General features: G+C 41.0%; 1 protein-coding gene across 3 annotated transcripts in view; it reads right to left on the bottom strand.

The window, feature by feature from the left end:
• The window catches only part of RSU1 (Ras suppressor protein 1), a 244,137-nt gene that overhangs the window by 148,241 nt on the left and 77,976 nt on the right, over positions 1-17,920 (bottom strand). For all 3 annotated transcript variants that reach the window (XM_006159748.3, XM_027776246.1, XM_027776247.1), the window contains exons 6-7: positions 16,518-16,600; positions 16,134-16,248 (exon numbers count right to left, since the gene is read on the bottom strand). In XM_006159748.3, the coding sequence (XP_006159810.1) occupies positions 16,134-16,248; positions 16,518-16,600 (198 nt within the window). The remainder of the gene's footprint in view (positions 1-16,133; positions 16,249-16,517; positions 16,601-17,920) is intronic.

The raw sequence follows: 17,920 nt of genomic DNA, 5'->3' as shown, positions 1-17,920 counted from the left end.
ACCCCCATGCCACCTGCCAGCCCCAGCTGAAAGGAATTTTTAAAACCTAAATAAATGGGACCAGCAAGTGGCATGGTGGGTAGAGTGCTAGACTACTCCCATGTGGCTAACCATGGTTTGAGTCCTGGACCTGGGAGCTTGAAATTCATGCTAGATATGTGTGCATGTGTGTCCAGAATTCTGAGATGAAAATGAAGAAGGGACTGGGCACGACCATCCCCTTGGGAGGTGATTTCGTACTTTCCCTATGTCCCTGTCTCTCTCCAGCAAGCAAACATGCCCTGTGGCAAAAACCTATAAAAACAAATAAGAAACCTCTAACTAAATGGTAACATACATCATGTTTACAGATTAGAAGACTTGATTATGTTAAAAGGTTAATCTCTCTAAATCTATCAATTTAGTCAAATCGCAACTAAATCCCCAGCAGCAGATTCTAAAACTTCTACGCAAGTGCAAAGGACAAAACAGCCCCCAAATTTGACAAAGTTAGAGGACTTACACAATGTGATTTCAAGACTTACTATGAAGCTACAGTAATCAGATAATGTCGTACTACTTATAAAGGTACTATAGTAAAACATAATATATGTCCACAAATTCACTCATACTCATATGGTAAACTGTTTTTTGACTAAAGCACCAAATCAATTCAATGGTGAAATAAAATTCTTTTCTATAAATGGTGCCGGTGCAACTAGGACATAGAATGGTACATAATATGTAGTACTAAAGAAAAGCGTTATCTATGAAAAAAAGGGACATGCCACTGTGAAAAATAACATGAAGGGGACCAGCCTTGTAGTCTAGTGGTTAAAGGAGCCAGATCCCACATGGTCAAAAGCAGTTCAAATCCTGGCCCTGATGGCTTGAAAAACATGCTAGACATCTATGTATGTGTCCCCTAAATTCCAATGGGACAGAGCAATCAAAGGGATTGTGTTGTGTCCATGCCCAACTGGGAGGTGCTTTCTCTTTCTGGCCAGTACCTTTTGGAAATTAAAAAAAATAAAGGAAACTGTTGGGATAGAGGATGGTCAGAAAAGTGTTTCTTGAGAAAGAAACATGTAAGTTGGCACCTGAAGGCACCAAGTCTCCAAATCCTTTGGAGCTGAAAATTTCAACCCGAAGCAAAGACCATAAGGAACTGAGAGGATGTCGCCAAGAGCAGTCCGTGAGTGAGTGGTGGGGGAAGGAGCATGGGAAACAGGGGGCACAGATTATCCTGAGTCTAAAGGGAAAAAGAGCCTATGCAAGAATGGGGGGGGGGCAGATGGCATGGTGGTTAATGTGCTGGACTTCCGCATGGCCAACCGCGGTTTGAATCCGGAACCTGGTGAATTGTTTTCTCATTTTCCCTCTCTCTCTCTCTCTCAATCTCTCTGGTCAAATTTTTAAAAATAATAATACATTAAATTAAATTAATTCTCAAAAAAAAGAATCCTAATCAACCAATGCATATAATCCATTGATGGTTTTATAAATTCACCTCAACAACTGTGTGAGGAATGGATCAGAAAGAGCAAGGGAGGAAGGGGGGAACCCAGTTAGAACAATTAGTTAGACCCCAGTAAGAGATGAAGGTGGCTTAGGCAAGTGTGTTAGAGAGCTTACATTGGGGTATTACTTGGAGTTTCTCTTTTGTAAATGTTTAACAAAGTGCTTAGTTGTTTTCTCTCAAAAATTTTATTCAGGATTGTGTCACAGTCATTTACCACTGTTTCCTAAACCCTTCAGGTTGTAGAAAGATACTGCATGCAGAACTTGGCTCAAAGTAGATTACACAGGAGCTGACCAAGGAGCTTACATTTTCTAATATATGCTTCATGCAGTGGTCCAAGTGATCTTATCCAAACACAGGATGAAAACGGCATATATAAAAGGCAACAGAGGGAGTAGTGAAGATGTAAATCACTAATTGTAGGCTGAGAATGTGCATGGGCTTGTGTACTAGTATTATTATGTGGGCTACTGCCTAAAATGCCACAGAAATAGAAATGACACAATTAGATACTTTCCTACAGTAGGTAGTCAACCCAGGGGATGACGATTCAGTTGACAATGTTCAAGCTTCTAGAAAGGCCTAAATAAACATAAGACTGACCCATGATAAGTTACAAGGTGTCCTTTGGGGTCTGTCCCTAGATTTCTGGTGTTGACAATAGGAAGGACAACCGTCACCTACTGTGCCTGCCTCTTTCTTGGCCCTAGTACCCCAACAGAAATTGTCACACTCATACACACAATACCACTTGGGTCTCACTCAGTGTAACGGTGCCTTTTTTTTTTTATCCAGGCATAATATAATATCTAGGAGATGTGCTCTATAAATGTAACATGTTATATATGTATGTAGGTGATAAGAACTGTATTTACAAGACAAGCCTCTGGAATAAAAAAAATAAAAAAACTGAATCTGGAATCTCGGTACTGCCAGCATTTCTCCCAGGGCAAGAATACATTTAGTGTCCTATTAAATCAAAGGATGTCCACTGCAAGTCGTGGTCGTGGCATGCTTTACCAGCTGGTGTTAACACAGATTGATGCACATGTTCAATCACACTGAACCTGACGCTGGGCTTCCTGAAATTTATACTACAGAACAGAAACGTTTTATGTGATACAACTTCCTACCCCCTTTAAGGCAATAACTCACCAGGTAGGAATATAATTCATTTACCATTTTAAAAATCCATGTTTAAAGCAGTTTCTGGGACTAAAAAGTCCCTGAAATATACAAAATGGAACTTATTTAAAAATAACATATAGGAGAGCTGAGAAGAGTAATTTTGGATCATTAACTAAGACCACAGGGATCAAAGGATATGATATATGCTTTTTTTAGTGAAATATAGCAAAGGAAATAGTAACACAGAAATAAAATGTAAGGGTGGGAAGTATAACCCAAGTCAAAATTCAAAGTTGAGTAGAAATTTCATTTTTCAGATATAATAAAGGCATATGTTTTGCCTTTTTACTGGCTCAGTATTAATCTATTTATGGATACACTATTGGGATGAATAATTAAAGTCAAAGACCCGAACTAAAAATTGGATTCTGTCAATAATAAGTCATGTGGCTTTAGGCAATTCACAATCTCTCTTGGTACCATCATCTTTGAAAAGAAGCCAAAGGGACCAGCAGTTGGCGTAGTGGTTACAGTGCTGGACTCCCGCATGGCCAACTACTGTTCACTCCTGGGGGGTGATTTCTCATTTCTGTCTCTCCGGTGAGCACATGCACCTTTACAGCAAAATCTCTCCTTAAATAAGGGGGGGTGGGGAGGAAGGGCCAGCAGGTGGCGTGGAATTCCCACATGGCTGACTGCAGTTCAAGTCCCAGACTTGGCAGCTTGCTTGCTCTTGGTCTCTCTCTTTCTTGCTCTCTCTCTCTCTATTTCTGTCTTTTTCTGGTAAAACTCATGTGGAAATAATAATAATAATAATAAACAGAAGGTATGCCCTGAGGTGTTCAGAGAAGCTATGCTCTAAACTCCATCTTCTAGTCTCTTGAAATATCAGACAAGAAACCATTTTAAATCTGAGATGTGTCCTGGCGTGTTCAGGGAAGCTATGCTCTAAACTCCATCTTCTAGATCCCCAAAGTACTCAGACAAGGTAGGGTGACCTCTGTCCTCTCTCTATCTCTGTCTGTGTGTCTGTTTTGTGTACTCTCTTTAAATTTTTTATTTTATTTTATTTTTTTTAATTTTAAACCACTTCTCCTCACCTCGAACCTTTTCTTTCTCTTGCTAATTTCAGAAACCATTTTAAATTTGAGGTGTGTCCTGGGGTGTTCATGCTGAATGTTAGCACACCATGCTGTTTTCATTTTTTACCCTAAAAAAAATTGTTTTTTCTCTTTTTTGGTTGATTTTGTCTGCTTTGTTTTGTTTTGTTTTTTTCTTTTCCTTTTGATTTTATTTTTTTAAACCTCACTTTCCCACTCTGGTCTTCATTCTTCACATGATGAGTGTCTAGATAGGCCTAGGAGGACAGTAGCCAAGCATCTGAATACTCTTAGAGTCATTGAAATCCTCAATGCTTATTAAACCTCCTGCTTTAAAGAAGAAACATTTTTTGGGAACCAGCAGTTAGCGTAATGGCTATGTCGCTGGACTCCCATGTAGTCGACCGCGGTTCGCATCCCGGACCTGGTGGCTTAAAACTCACGCTGGGTGCATGTGCGTGCGTGCCCAAGATCCCGAGAGGAGAATGGAGGAGAAGGGATTGTGGCATGACCAGCCTCTCTGGGGGGGTGATTTCTCACTTTCTGTCTTTCTGTCTCTCTCTGTTTGTCTGGCGAGCGCACGCGCCCTATAGCGAAAACCTCTCCAAAAAAAAAAAAGAAGAAACTTTTTTTTTTATAAATCTGAGCTCATAATCTGTTTCAGTGGGTACTACACTGCAAAGCACAGTAGAGGAGAGATTTTTTTCACAGAATATCAGAAACCACCACAGAGTCACAAGAAATAAAAGAAACCAAGAGAATATCTCTTCCCTAAGGGAAAAGAACGATCCTTCATCATCCACAGATAGTACAGTGGAACTTGTGGAAATGTCCAATAGAGATTTGAGAATATTCATAGTGACAAAACTAAATGAGATGCAAGAGCTGAATGGCAATGGACTACAGAAAATGCAGGAGAAAAGAGAGAACGCATTCCAGGAGTGAGGAAGTTCTTGCATGATCTGAAAGAAGAAATACACACCGTAAAAAAGAATCAAATGGAGCTGCTAGAGATGAAGAATGGGAAAATATATTCGAAGTGTCAAGTGAAAAACAAGTTTCAAGAATACTATACCCAGCAAGATTATCCTTCATATGGAAAGAAAGGATAAAAACATTCTCAGATAAACAAGACCTGAAAGAATTTACCAATACCGGACCCACTCTTCAAGAAGTTCTGAAAGGAGTGCTCTATCAGAAAAACTAAAGACACACATACAGAAATAAGAGAACAAAAATTAACCAAGATGAGGACCAACTTAATGCTAGGCACAAAAAAATATCAATAATAACATTTAATGTTAACTTCCAGGATTTAAATGGAAAGATTGGACCATAGTGACACTGCAAATTGAAAATAAGAGAGATTAATTACATAAGACTGAACTGGTGAAGTAGAATTTTATAACTTTTGAGTACAACATTACTGATTTTTTTAACTATGTTTTGTTTTCCCAATTTAAGGTTTTTGCTCTCTTTTGAGCTGTTGATAGGTTCAGCAATTTGTTCAAATTATTTTTCTCCTTTTTGTTGTTTCTTTAAATGGAAACATAAACTTTTCTTCCTTCTGAACCCTCTAGAATTAGAAAATATTTGGGAGCATTCTTATTTTGTGGCAGAAGAGTTATTTGCATAAGTTCAAAAATACCTGTTACACTGAATCAGAAATTCGAAATACTCCTTATTGGACAGGGCTTTGACTGGAATGTCATATCTGAAGATTAACCAAAAAACTATGGGACTAAGGTAGATCTCAAGTAAGCCAACAGAGCTCTTAGAAAGATGGCCTGGCACCATCAACAGTTCTGTCTGGCAGAGAGGATTAGTGAAGCTATATGAAAGAACTTGTACCATAAAATAACCTGGATTTTTCCAGCCCAGCATTGTAATCAGTAGAGATTGCAAAAGAACAACCACAACCAGAGGCTTATCTTGAGGAAGACTTTGAAAGAAGAAAAAGAGACTGATCTTTGCTAGTAGATGGTATATCACAGAATATTTGGTAGGCAGGGATGAATTGAGAAGGTTTATGTGTGACTTGTGTGCTGAGTGTTTGCTTTTCAACAGTTTGAGCAGTTGACATGTAAATATTTTCTCAAAAATATTTAAAACAAACAAACAAAAATACATAAATAAATAAATAATTCTTAAAAAAAAAAGTAGCCAAAGAGTTTTTCTTGTATACATTATAGAACTGAGATTAAGTGCATGAGATTGTTTTGTAAATTAAAATATTTTATGTAGAGCTAAGGTATTTATGCAATTCTGTCTAACTTAAAAGTAATCTCAAAAAATATTAGTGATCAGGCCAGCAGGTTACATGGAGTTAAGATGGCTTGATCCCATATGATTGAATGAGCAATTTGCGTCCCAGACCTGGTGGCCTGAAAGACAAGCTGGGTGTGTATGCATGGGTGCTCAAAATCCCAAGAGAAGAATGGAGGAGAAAAGATTGCAGCATGACCACCCCCCACCTGGGAGACTTTTATCACCTCCCCTCTCTCTCTTCCTCTGTCTCTCTCTCCAATAAATGTACATGTCATGTGTTGCCTGTCAATGTTGGAGTCAACAATGGATTGCACAGACGATGTAGCCTGGGTGTGTACTAGGCTACCACAACTATTGGGGTATCAGGAACGTCATGATGCATTTTTGCATAGAAAAATATAGAAAAATACGTCATGACTTTCCCGGCAACCTGATAGGTTAACGTAAGTACACACTGATGCCTCACAATGCTGACAAAATCGCCTAATGATTCATTTCTCAGAAAGCATCTCGGTTGTTACATATGAGTAGTGGGTTTTAAATGTGAAATAAATTGCTAGTATGTAGACAAGTGACAAAAGGCTTACAGAGTAAGCACGCATCAGTGACACAAAAAATGAAAACAGCCAGTTCAGAACAGTTATTATCATGAGTTCTGAGAAAAGAAAAAAATCATCAATGAAATGAGCACTATCACAAAAACTAACATAAGACAGTGAGAAATTAAACAAGCAGAAAACAAAGTTGCCACTTGCAGAGAGGTAGTTTAAGGTCTTGGGAGGTTCAAGAAGTGAGTCTAATCAAAGTCTAATGCTACAAAGTATTCAACACTTATAGACAAGTAAATAGACATATAAAAGATGCCAAAAAGAAAAAGTAAATGAATGAATGAATGAAACAATCAATGTTCCAACTCAGAAGTGTTTCTAGCCTTAATATAAAACTCATGAAAAGGGCATGGACTTGGAAAATTGCTTGTGCAATTTACGAGTTTATCATTAAAATTATGATGATGGATTATTGACTGCAGGATCAACCTTCCTGCACGGAGCTTCACTTCTCCACTGGATTTGCCTTGTAGAACCACCCCACCTGACCTCTACTCTCTTCCTCCCCATCTTTTCTCACCCCCTTACATCTTCTGACAGTGCCTATGAACCCCAGGTTTCACACACCATGATAATTCAAAACATTTATCTACAGGATACATTGCCCAATCACAGCGTGTGATGGGTCACTGGCTTCTGAATCGACTCCATCATTCATTCTCACTAGGAGAGTGACTTCTTCTCTGTCAAAAGGGTGGGATGGGGGCAACCTCAATGCCCAAACTATTTCAGAAGAGCTGAGGTTTCAGACAAGTCACTTCCAAACAATCGAAGTTTAATAGCATAAAAATCCACCATGGCCCAGTCACAGTGGTGCACCTTGTTAAAACTCTATATTCAGTAGATTTGACCACACAAAAGTCTGGGTTCAATCCCAGGTCAACCTAAATGCTAGACACACTCGTGTGTACCTGTAATCCTAGGTATGGACACTCCTTTTAATCCCTTCTATCTTCCCCACTCATTAATTCTTCTTGGAAATGGTATAAAAGGGAAGGAAAAGGAGGCAAACCTTTAGTCACTGGACTCACGGGTGTGCACCTGTAATCCCAGGTGCCTCAGGAGGCTGAAGCAGAGGGATGATGATCTCAAAGCTGGCCTCGCCAACAGAAAAAGACCCTGAAAAAAAAAAAAAAAAAAAAAAGGCCACCATGCGTGTGCATGTGCATACGCAAGTTTTTATTTGTCCAACATTTACTAGGCAGTTGTCCTCTTTCCTAATACAAGGCTGAATTCTTCATGTGGATTATCCTTTTAACCCTCACAATAACACACTCTTAGGTGGGAGTTGTCATTACTCTCATTTTGCATCAGACATAGACGGCAAAAGCATTTGTCCAAGTCACAGAATGAGGAACTGAAATAGTGAGATCTGAACTCCAGCCCAGTGATGAAACACCAAATAAATGACCCCTAGTCTCTACTGCTTCACATGTGAAAAATGTTTTACTCCTCTGGATAAAATAACTGGGAATCAACTGACAGAGTTACAACACAGGAGAAAATAAGCAAGATACTTATAATCAGGGACTGAACTGTCCAAAGAAAGAACACTGTATTCCCTTCTTGCTTATCTCAGTAATGATTGTTCCTTAGCTTCTCAGTGCCTACAAGAAAAGAATTAATAGATATAATAGAAAAGGTTTTAGTATATCTACTCTTTCTTAATTATATTCATTCTGAAAAATACAAATTAGGAGGACATTCTCAATTCATGACATCATTTACTCTTGAAATGGGATTAATATTTGTTTCTACTCTTCGCAAGTGTGCTAGAAAGTATATATATAATATATATATATATATATATATATATGTGTGTGTGTGTGTGTACATATATATTTGTTTATACACACACATACACACACATATTTAAGATTTTAAGATATATATATATAGCTACCATAATAAAAAATGCTATGGATCACTGGCACACAAAGTAGGACACTAAGCCCGTCAGTTCCAGGTATACGTAACAGGACACACGTACATCCCATAGGCTGAATAGACGGATGCAGGTAAAATTCTACATCTAAAACACTTTGCTCTGTTGCAAACCTAGCTGACCAGTGCGACTTGCTTCTCCATGAAGGCAATTACTTGAGTAACAAATGCAGGAGGAGGTCCTGTGACTGTCTGAAAGCTAAGAACCCAGAAATGATTCCCTTAAAAATAAGTGATGAAAATCTGTTCAATTAGGAAAGAGAACCGTGCAAAACCAAGCAACTCCAATCTGCATCTCACGAGACTCTGATAGGAATGGGAGGATGGAAACGTGGAACTGAGTACTGCTCACAGTGCAAGTACAGCTGCCAGTTCTGAAACGCCTTTGCACTGTATGCATTCATTCGTTCGTTCATTCATTTTTCTGAGACTGTTTATCTGAAGACTGGTTAAGCTATCCACCTTCCCTTCCTTTCCTACCAAGGCCTTTTATCCTCTCCACTAAGTAATTCCTTTAGGAAATAGCATATAAGGGAAGGAAAGGAGGCAAAACTTCAATTAGTCACACTGTTCTTTTTTATTTTTTTGGAGAGGTTTTCACTATAGGGCGTGTGCACTCACCGCCAGACAGACAGAGAGAGAGAGACAGAGAGACAGAAAGTGAGAAATCACCCCCCAGGGGGATGGTCACGCCGCAATCCCTTCTCCTCCATTCTCCTCTAGGGATCTTGGGCACGCACACACACGCGCCCGGCGTGAGTTTTAAGCCACCGGGTCCGGGACGTGAACCGCGGTCGACTACGTGGGAGTCCAGCGACATAGCCATTACGCTAACTGCTGGTTCCCAAACTGCTATTTTATAAGAGAAATTAAATGTTGGCTGAAAATACTGGAAAAAAAGAAACTTCGTTCAAGTAAGCTGAAGAAATGATTTCAATCACGTGTATTTCACTGTTCTCACTGGCAGGACTAACTGCAACGTCAGAGAAGGTGGGGAGGCCTCCATCTGCCTCATATGAGAACCTACTTTTCCTACGAAGCAGAAACATACAGTGCACCCTAGCACTGGGAGCCACTATGGGGCCCACCGAGAAAGCAACCGTCCCTGACCCAGCCAGGGTGCTTGCCTGGGGGCCAACCCTGTCCCTAAACATTCTCCATCCTTCTGGCTTCAATGTGTAGAAACCACAGTGTCCTCTACACTCATATCTAAGAGCTCTCAACCAATTGGTGGCAATAAATGTATGCTCATGATACCCCAAATTATACATACAGGTGAGAGCACTCTTCTGAACTCTGGATCCTAATATCCTGTTTCTTTTTCAATTAGCTATATAAAAGGCACCTCGAATTTCAGATATCCAAACTCAGCTTAGGAATACCTCCTCTTCTCATCCATCTTTCCAACCTATTCTTCCCCTAACCTTTTCATATATATATGTGTGTGTGTGTATATATGTGTGTGTGTGTCTGTGTGTGTATATAATTATTTTATTCATTTATTTATTATTATTTTTCACATGTGTTTTGCCAGAGAAAGAGAGAGCAAGCTACCAGGTCCGGGACTCGAACCATGGTTGGCCATGTTGGAATTCCAGCGCCTTAACCACCATGCCACTTGCTGACCCCCACCTATATAACCTTAAGCCTTTTAGTTGCTCAGGACCAAAACCTCATGGTCTGCCTTGACTCATCTAGACTATCACCAACTCCCTCCAGCAAACCACCCCCAATTTCTGTTAGTTCTGCCTTGAAATAGGTTCAGAGTGTGACTTTTACTTGTAGCACCATCATTACCATCTGGATGAAGCTGGCAGTTACTCTCAGCTGGGTTACTCTCACGGTCTCCTACCTTGGCTTTCTGTGTCCATCCTTGTCCCCTGCCCACTTCAGCCTAGTCTCAACACAGTAGCCAATGGGTTCCTTTGAAAAAGAAGTCCGCTCATGCTATGTCTTTGCCCAAAACCCTTTAACATCTTCCCATTTATCTTAGTTTCCAGTTGCTGTCATAACAAATTGCCAGGGACTGGGGCCAGCAGGTGGTGTGGTGGTTAGGGCACTGGACTCTCACATGGCCAACCACGGTTCAAGTCTCAGACCTGGAGTCTTCCTTTTTCACTTTCTCTCTCTCGCTCTCTCTTTGTTGAGCACACATGCCCCATAGCAAATTAAAATAACAATAAATAAAATTAAATTACCAGGAAAAGTGGCTGAAAACCACAGAAATCTACTCATACAGTTCGCGGTTCACAAGTCTGAAACTGGATGTCACGGAGCTAAAATCAAGGTGTCAGCAGGGCTGCCTTTCTCCTGGGGCTTCTAAGGGAATACATTCTTTTTTTCCATTGACAACTTTTGGAGGGACCCGTGGTCCTTCCCTGTATGACTCCAGTCTCTCGATTTTGCTGTCACATCTCCTACTTCTGACTCACCTGCTTCCCTCTTACAAGGACCTTGTGACTACACTGAGCTCACCTGGGCATCCGGGATGCTCCCCCGTCTCAGGATTTGAGACCATATTGGCAAAGTCCCTTTACCGTAACAGGTAACAAACTCACAAGTTCTGGTGATTAGGACTGGGGCACTTACGGGGGCCCGACACACTCAGAATACAAGCCAAAGTTCTGACTCTGCCCACAAGTTCCCACATGAATTTCCCTACTACCTTCCTAGGCTCATCTTTTAGAATTCCCCCGGGCACACGGGTCTTCTTCCTGTTCATCAGCACACAAGCTCTTCTCATGACTTCCAGATGTGCCACTCTCTCATCAGAGGAGTTCCGTCCCCTCCTTTAGGGCTCTACTTAATTCTTTTAAAGTGTTATTTAATTTTATGTAATATTATTATTATTTTTTTAAAATTTGCTATAGGGCACATGCAGTCACCAGAGAGAGGCAGAGAGAGAGAGAAAGTAAGAAAGCAAGCCGCCAGGTCTAGGACTCGAACCACAGTAGGCCCTATGGGATTCCAGCACCTTAGTCACCACGCCAGCCACCTGTTGGCCTCACTTCTCTGCTTAATTAAATGCTACCATTTTATGAGGGAGGCTTTGTTTGATCAGTGCTCTTGTGGCATGGCACTCACATCTAGGCTTAGTTATTTCTCCCACCACTTAACTCCACATGATATGTTTTTACTACCCACCTACCCGTCTAACTATCTATCTAGCCATCCATCCATCTACCTACCCACCTACCTCTCTACCTACGTATCTACCTACCCTCCTAATATCTATCCTCTGTCCTCTCTCACTAGAACATCAGAACCATGAGAGGTGCTGTCTCTCGTTACACCCCTAGCAAATATATAAAGCAGGGAAGGGCTCAATAAACAGATGGTGAATAAGTCTTACATTATTGGGAAAGTACGTTCCTTGGAGAACAAGGCCTAGCTTATAGTAGGAACTCAACAAATGTCTGAATGAATGAATGAATTAGTGAGCAACAGACCCAATGACATTCTAATTTTCTACAGCTAGATAGACAAGAGCTTTACTGATTAAGAAACAACAAAACAGTCCAAGTAACTTACGCAAGGAGGCATGATAACAGAAAAGGAACACACGTACGTGCTAAAGCCCTGACTTCACTTTGTTGTGTCCCTGTAAGTTCTTAGACCTGACAAGCCAGAACCCATCCAGATGCTCTTGCCTGGCTGAAATACTCTTACCAGCAAGGTCTCAAGCTAATAAATTCTAGATTTGTTTTTAAAGGAAATTTCACAGGAATCTCTGAAGCATTTACCCACAGACAAATATTCAGAGATGTGAAAAATAAACATACACAAAGAAGATCAGGTTAAAATATGCCCAGTCGCAAACCTGCAGCCAGGGGATAGCGCAGGGACAGATAATAATGAGCTTCAGGCATATCAAGCCCCTGCTCAGTTTACCAGCTGACCAGAAGCGGCTTCCAGATGGTCAGTTTAGGCATTGTGAACAGAGACAAACCAAAGACATTCCTGTCACCATAACTGGGAGAGAAATACAGGGACAGTACAACCGGCTGGAACAGAATGGCCAAACAGAGGCCACCACAGCCACATTTTGTACAGTGTCATTCCAGCCTTGCTCACATATCAGCAAAGCCCATGATGCAAATGGCCATGTTCTATCAACTTTTCCCTCCTGCTGCCATTTTAAGGGGCGTGGGCAGATGCTGTGTTTTATTCAGACTTATTAGGTTGTCAGAAAAGTCATGCCATATTTTTTTTTCCCTAGAGGTTTCTACCTTAGGGTGTGTGCGCTTGCTGGAGAGAAAGAGACAGAGACAGTGAGGGAAAGTGAGAAATCACCCCCCCAGGGGACATGGCCACTCCACAATCCCTTGTCCTCCACTCTCCTCCAGGGATCTTGGACATGCAATGACATACATGCAGCATGAGTTTCAAGCCACCAGGTCTGGGACTCAAACTGTGGTCTGCCATGTGGGAGTCCAGCAACATAACCACTACACTGACTCTGCCCACAAGTTCCCACATGAATTTCCCTACTATCTTCCTAGGCTCATCTCTTAGAATACCCCCGGGCACACGGGTCTTCTTCCTGTTCACCAGCACACAAGCTCTTCTCATGACTTCCAGATGTGCCACTCTCTCATCAGAGGAGTTCCGTCCCCTCCTTTAGGGCTCTACTTAATTCTTTTAAAAAGTGTTATTTAATTTTATGTAATATTATTATTATTATTATTATTATTATTAATTTGCTATAGGGCACATGCAGTCACCAGAGAGAGGCAGAGAAAGAGAAAGTAAGAAAGCAAGCCGCCAGGTCTAGGACTCGAACCACAGTAGGCCCTGTGGGATTCTAGCACCTTAATCACCACGCCACCTGTTGGCCCCACTTCTCTGCTTAATTAAATGCTACCATTTTATGAGGGAGGCTTTGTTTGATCAGCGCTGGTCCAAATGCAGTATTTTTTGGTGCAAATATGCATCACAACATTTCCAACAATCCATTAGAATCTGCATTTCTAGGAATCCACTTACTGGCACATGAGTGGGAAGAATAGACCAGAGGGGTCAGGAATATGGACCTGAAAGAAAGTCTATCCACTTCAAAATCTTACCTCCCTGAGTCAGTAACGGCCCCTATGGACAGTCCGCCAACTCTCTCTAAGCCTGTTTCCTCACCTGTAAAAATTGTGCTTACTGCTATCAAGACAGTTACCAAAGATACTGCAGGAAAACATTTGGCATAGTACTCAGGCACACAGGCTTTAACTGGTACTAGCTATTACTATAATAGCTATTATTATATTACCATCTATTCTATTAGTCTAGACTTAAAAAAAACTGTTCAAAAATAAGTACTACATTGTCTTCATCTTGAGTTTAGATTTGTCATAGAGATTCCCAGGGGGTTTATCATTTCTTTCCAACTAAGTGTTTGCCTGCTATAGGAAAAATTCCACCAGGCGAATGCTACAACCAAGCTTTGCTAGCTATATATGAAAAAATAAAAAGTCATTTAAAGATTCTCCCCTTGATTCTGTTCGTGAATAAAAAAGATATAATCTGCTAGTATGGAGCTTAACAGAAATGGCACACAAGTACGACTACATGTAGTAATTAAATAAGAAATACAAGTAAGATTTCAAAATATCTACATAGCTGTGCATGAATTTGACTAGGTATTTTTCTAACAAATTACAATCTGATAAAATAATCTTTTAATGCCCTATATTGCTTCATTGCTTGAAATACAACAACAAAATATATATTTATTTTTCCATTTCTACTAATCACACTAACCAAGATGCATATCAGAAGCATTAAGTGAGCTTCAGCAAATTATGCAAGAATTTGTCTCACACATGCCGATTTTGATTCATCAGGTTAAGGAAGGAGCAGGTTATTGGTATTCAGCATAAACTCCCCACATATTACTAATGCTAACATTTAATGACTAACAATCACTGTAATAAAAACCTTCTCCTACAAAAAGTATTTTGCCTTAAAACTTTTTGCAAAGTTTTCCTTGGTCCTGAGTTGTGACCCCAAAACAAGACTATTTATAACTAAACGAAGAGAATGTGCTCTTATCCTTCAGCCCTTGGAATAATAAAACATGGCCCAGCGATGGTGGCTCAGGTGGATAGGGTGCTGCTGCACAACACTGGAGTCTCACGGGAGTCCCGGGTTCGGATTCTGGGTGGACCTGAACACATCAGTGCTTCTGTGAGTGCCCGTGATCCTGGCTGGCCATCCCGGCTGACAGGGAGGCTGGTGTACAGAGGCCTCATCAAGAGTACCAGTCTCTCTTTCTCTCTCTCTCTCAATCAAGAGAGGAGGAAGAGAGAAAAGCCATAAAATAATTTCTTCTGGTCTTTTAATACCAACAGAGGAGCTTAAGGAAACAGGAAAGGTAGAAGAAATGTAAAACCACATTCGTTCAATGAAATCATGTGCCTGCTTTTCCTTTAGACTGGTGCTGCCCTGCAGAACTGGGTGTAGAGTGGACAAGTGTGCACCTGCGTCTCCTACAGGGTGGCTATGGAGCATCTGCAAGGCGGCCTCTGGCTTCTGAGCAGGTCAGCGTGGCTCTACGTAGCTGTCAGACTCTGCTGTTTGTAACCATCATAACGTGCTCTAATCCAAAGTACTGGGTTTCATCAGCTCATTCAGTAAATGTGCTCTGAGCCCTTTCCACATGCCTGGCACAGGCAGGCACTAGGGCTAGAGCAGAGACCCAACCCATGCCCCCGTCCTCATGGTGCTTATTTTCTCACTCACGACAACGGGCCTCTTTAAACCACCAGAATCATTTCAGAAACCACTTCATCAAAGAACTGTAGGTTAAATGTGTACTTTAAAAAAATTATTTTGGTAATTTGGAGGAGAAAAGCAAATCACTGCAGTTTGAGAAAATGATGCAGTTCTGAAGATTAAAGAAATTAGAGGCTGTGAAAAGACTTCAGTGAACTCTTGAATGCTTTGCAGAAGGGTAGCATAATCTCAGTCTCAGAGTCTCTGGTTCCCAGGTTATTTCTCAGGGAGGCCTTCAGCTCACCCTGGGTGATAGGAATGACCAGGCAGGAGCAGGAACAAGGGATTCCCCGTGAGAACATATTTAACAATTCCTGCTAGAGAAGGGATCAAGAGAGAACTAAATTCATGACTGGAAAAGGTATTTTCAAGTGTCACAAACACTTTAACTCTCTGGTAAAAGTTTCTGAAGGAAAAACAATTAAGGGATTAAATGAGAATCAGAGTGCTGCTTTGATAAATGTGATTAATAACCCGACCAGGAGGCAGATAGCTCAACCAGCTGGCAAATGAGAGGCCATAGCTAAGACGATTACTTCTAATCCCTTGCTCCTTCCTCTGCACTACACAGGGAGCCGGGCTGGGCCACCTCTCATCTGCAGTCTCTGAGACCCTGGACACCATAGCTGCAGAATACAGCATCCGGCAGGTCAACGCAAACAGATGAACTCTGGCCAATGACAAATGGTCGACCATGGTCAGAAACAGGTGCCTCAGTGGAGAGTATTTGCTAAGAAGAGAAGAAAGTACAGAATCGCTCCATTTGAACAATGATTAAGAATTAAGCCAGGAACTAAGTTCAATCACCAGCAGCCTTACCTAGCTCTGGGGGCAGAACAGTCAGGCGGTTCCCCTGAATGTGGAGCTCCTTCAGCTGGGTAAGCTCCCCGATTTCCTTAGGCAGCGAGATCAGGTCGTTATCCCTAAGACTGAGCTGAATATGAGAGAACAAGGAGTTGTCAAAACCATTTCACGTAAGGAGGCGCTCAAGAGAAACTCGTCCTCTTCCGTGCCCTCTCTTTTTCTAAGGCTCAATCCTTTCAATTTATTTACAAGTGTCTGCGGATCAACAAGAAGCGGTATCAGGAGTAGTGGTTTATTCCTGCAAAACAAACCTTACTCCTGCTCAAATTGACTTGATTCCATTCTTACAAGGGCTGCAGAAGTGAATTGATTTTCTAAGAATTTAGATAAATTACTTACTATCTGCAACTTTGTGAGCTTCCCAATATCTGGCGGCAGGATTTCAAAATCGTTGTCACTTAGATAGAGTGCACGCAGGGTGGCTGCAAATTAAACAGCAATATATAAACAGGGTGGCATGGAACCCAACCATTTGAGGGCTGATCAATACAAGGGAGTCAGCTTTGATTAATAACCCTGGCTTGGTGAAAAGCTTGTGACATACCTAGGGCTCGCAATAATAACAAGCGGGTCAAACTTAGATTTACTGGCTTAGTGTGCAGTTGGTGTGTGCAGGAAACCATCCGTATCCAAAAGGACTGACACAATTAACAACTGTGGGCACTGGCAGCTTTTGGCACAGAGTCTCAATACATTTTCAGAAAATGTTTTCCTATTATCTTTTTTTTCCTATGACTTCCGATTCACATTTCTTGCTCCATTTGCATCTCAAGTCAAACAAAGACAGCCAAGGGCTGTTATATCAATACCCAGAGCGAAACGGCTCTTCAGTGCAAATAGAGCTATGTTGAAATAGAACTCCCCTAATGTAAATAAGACTAAGGTAAAAATAAACAATGAAATAAAAGGCTTTCCAGAGAGAGAGAGAAGCCGTAAGCACAGCATGGCCACAATAAGATGAACTATTATTACTAATTTCTGTATCTTAATGACACAAAATAAATGAAGATAAAGGGGTTAAAGTAAAGACATGGGGTTAACTGAGTAAATCTGAATTTAAACAGAATATCAGTAATCAGAAATGTGTTCACAGGGGCCTGCCCCACAGCCTGGTCATTAAGGGGGATACATGCCACGTGGCCAACCGCAGTTCAAATCCCAGCTTCGGCAACTTGAAAAAACATGCCGGGCATGTGTGTATGTGTGGCCAAAATCCTGACAGGATAAAGAAATGGCAGAGAACAGACTGTGGTATGATCCTGCTCCAACAGAGGGTGCTCTCTCCCTCTCTTGCTCTCTCTCTGGGAGTGTACATATCATCTGGCAATAGAAATCAATTTGTTTCATAGTATTATACAATGATGACATGACCCCAGACGACTGAAGGCTAAAATCCTAAAGCACCTTTTGATACTCAGTACAAAAAGGAGAACATAGTTAAATGTATGTCCTGTTTTATTTGTTTATAGGTATTTAACCACAATCCAAGAGTATAAAATTAGAGAAAACTATATATTAACAAATGTAACAAAAGCCATTTCCTCCATGGCCCAAGAAATAACTTATAGTTGGTTTCATATGCTTGAGAAAGTCTGGGAGAGACAGTACATATAAAACAGTAAGTAAAGTTTTAGAGACTGGGGCAGAAAATTCAGAATCTCTGGATACCACATGTCTCTACTTGAGGGAAGCAGAATGCTCGTTTAAGGGAAGCAATCCTTTCCTGGATATTTCATGAATTC

This window comes from Tupaia chinensis, unplaced genomic scaffold, assembly GCF_000334495.1.
Source record: "Tupaia chinensis unplaced genomic scaffold, TupChi_1.0 Scaffold000647_1, whole genome shotgun sequence".
In the NCBI taxonomy this organism is placed as follows: Eukaryota; Metazoa; Chordata; class Mammalia; order Scandentia; family Tupaiidae; genus Tupaia; species Tupaia belangeri.
Note: the sequence above shows the minus strand (reverse complement) of the source record. Positions and strands in the feature narration are given on the sequence as shown.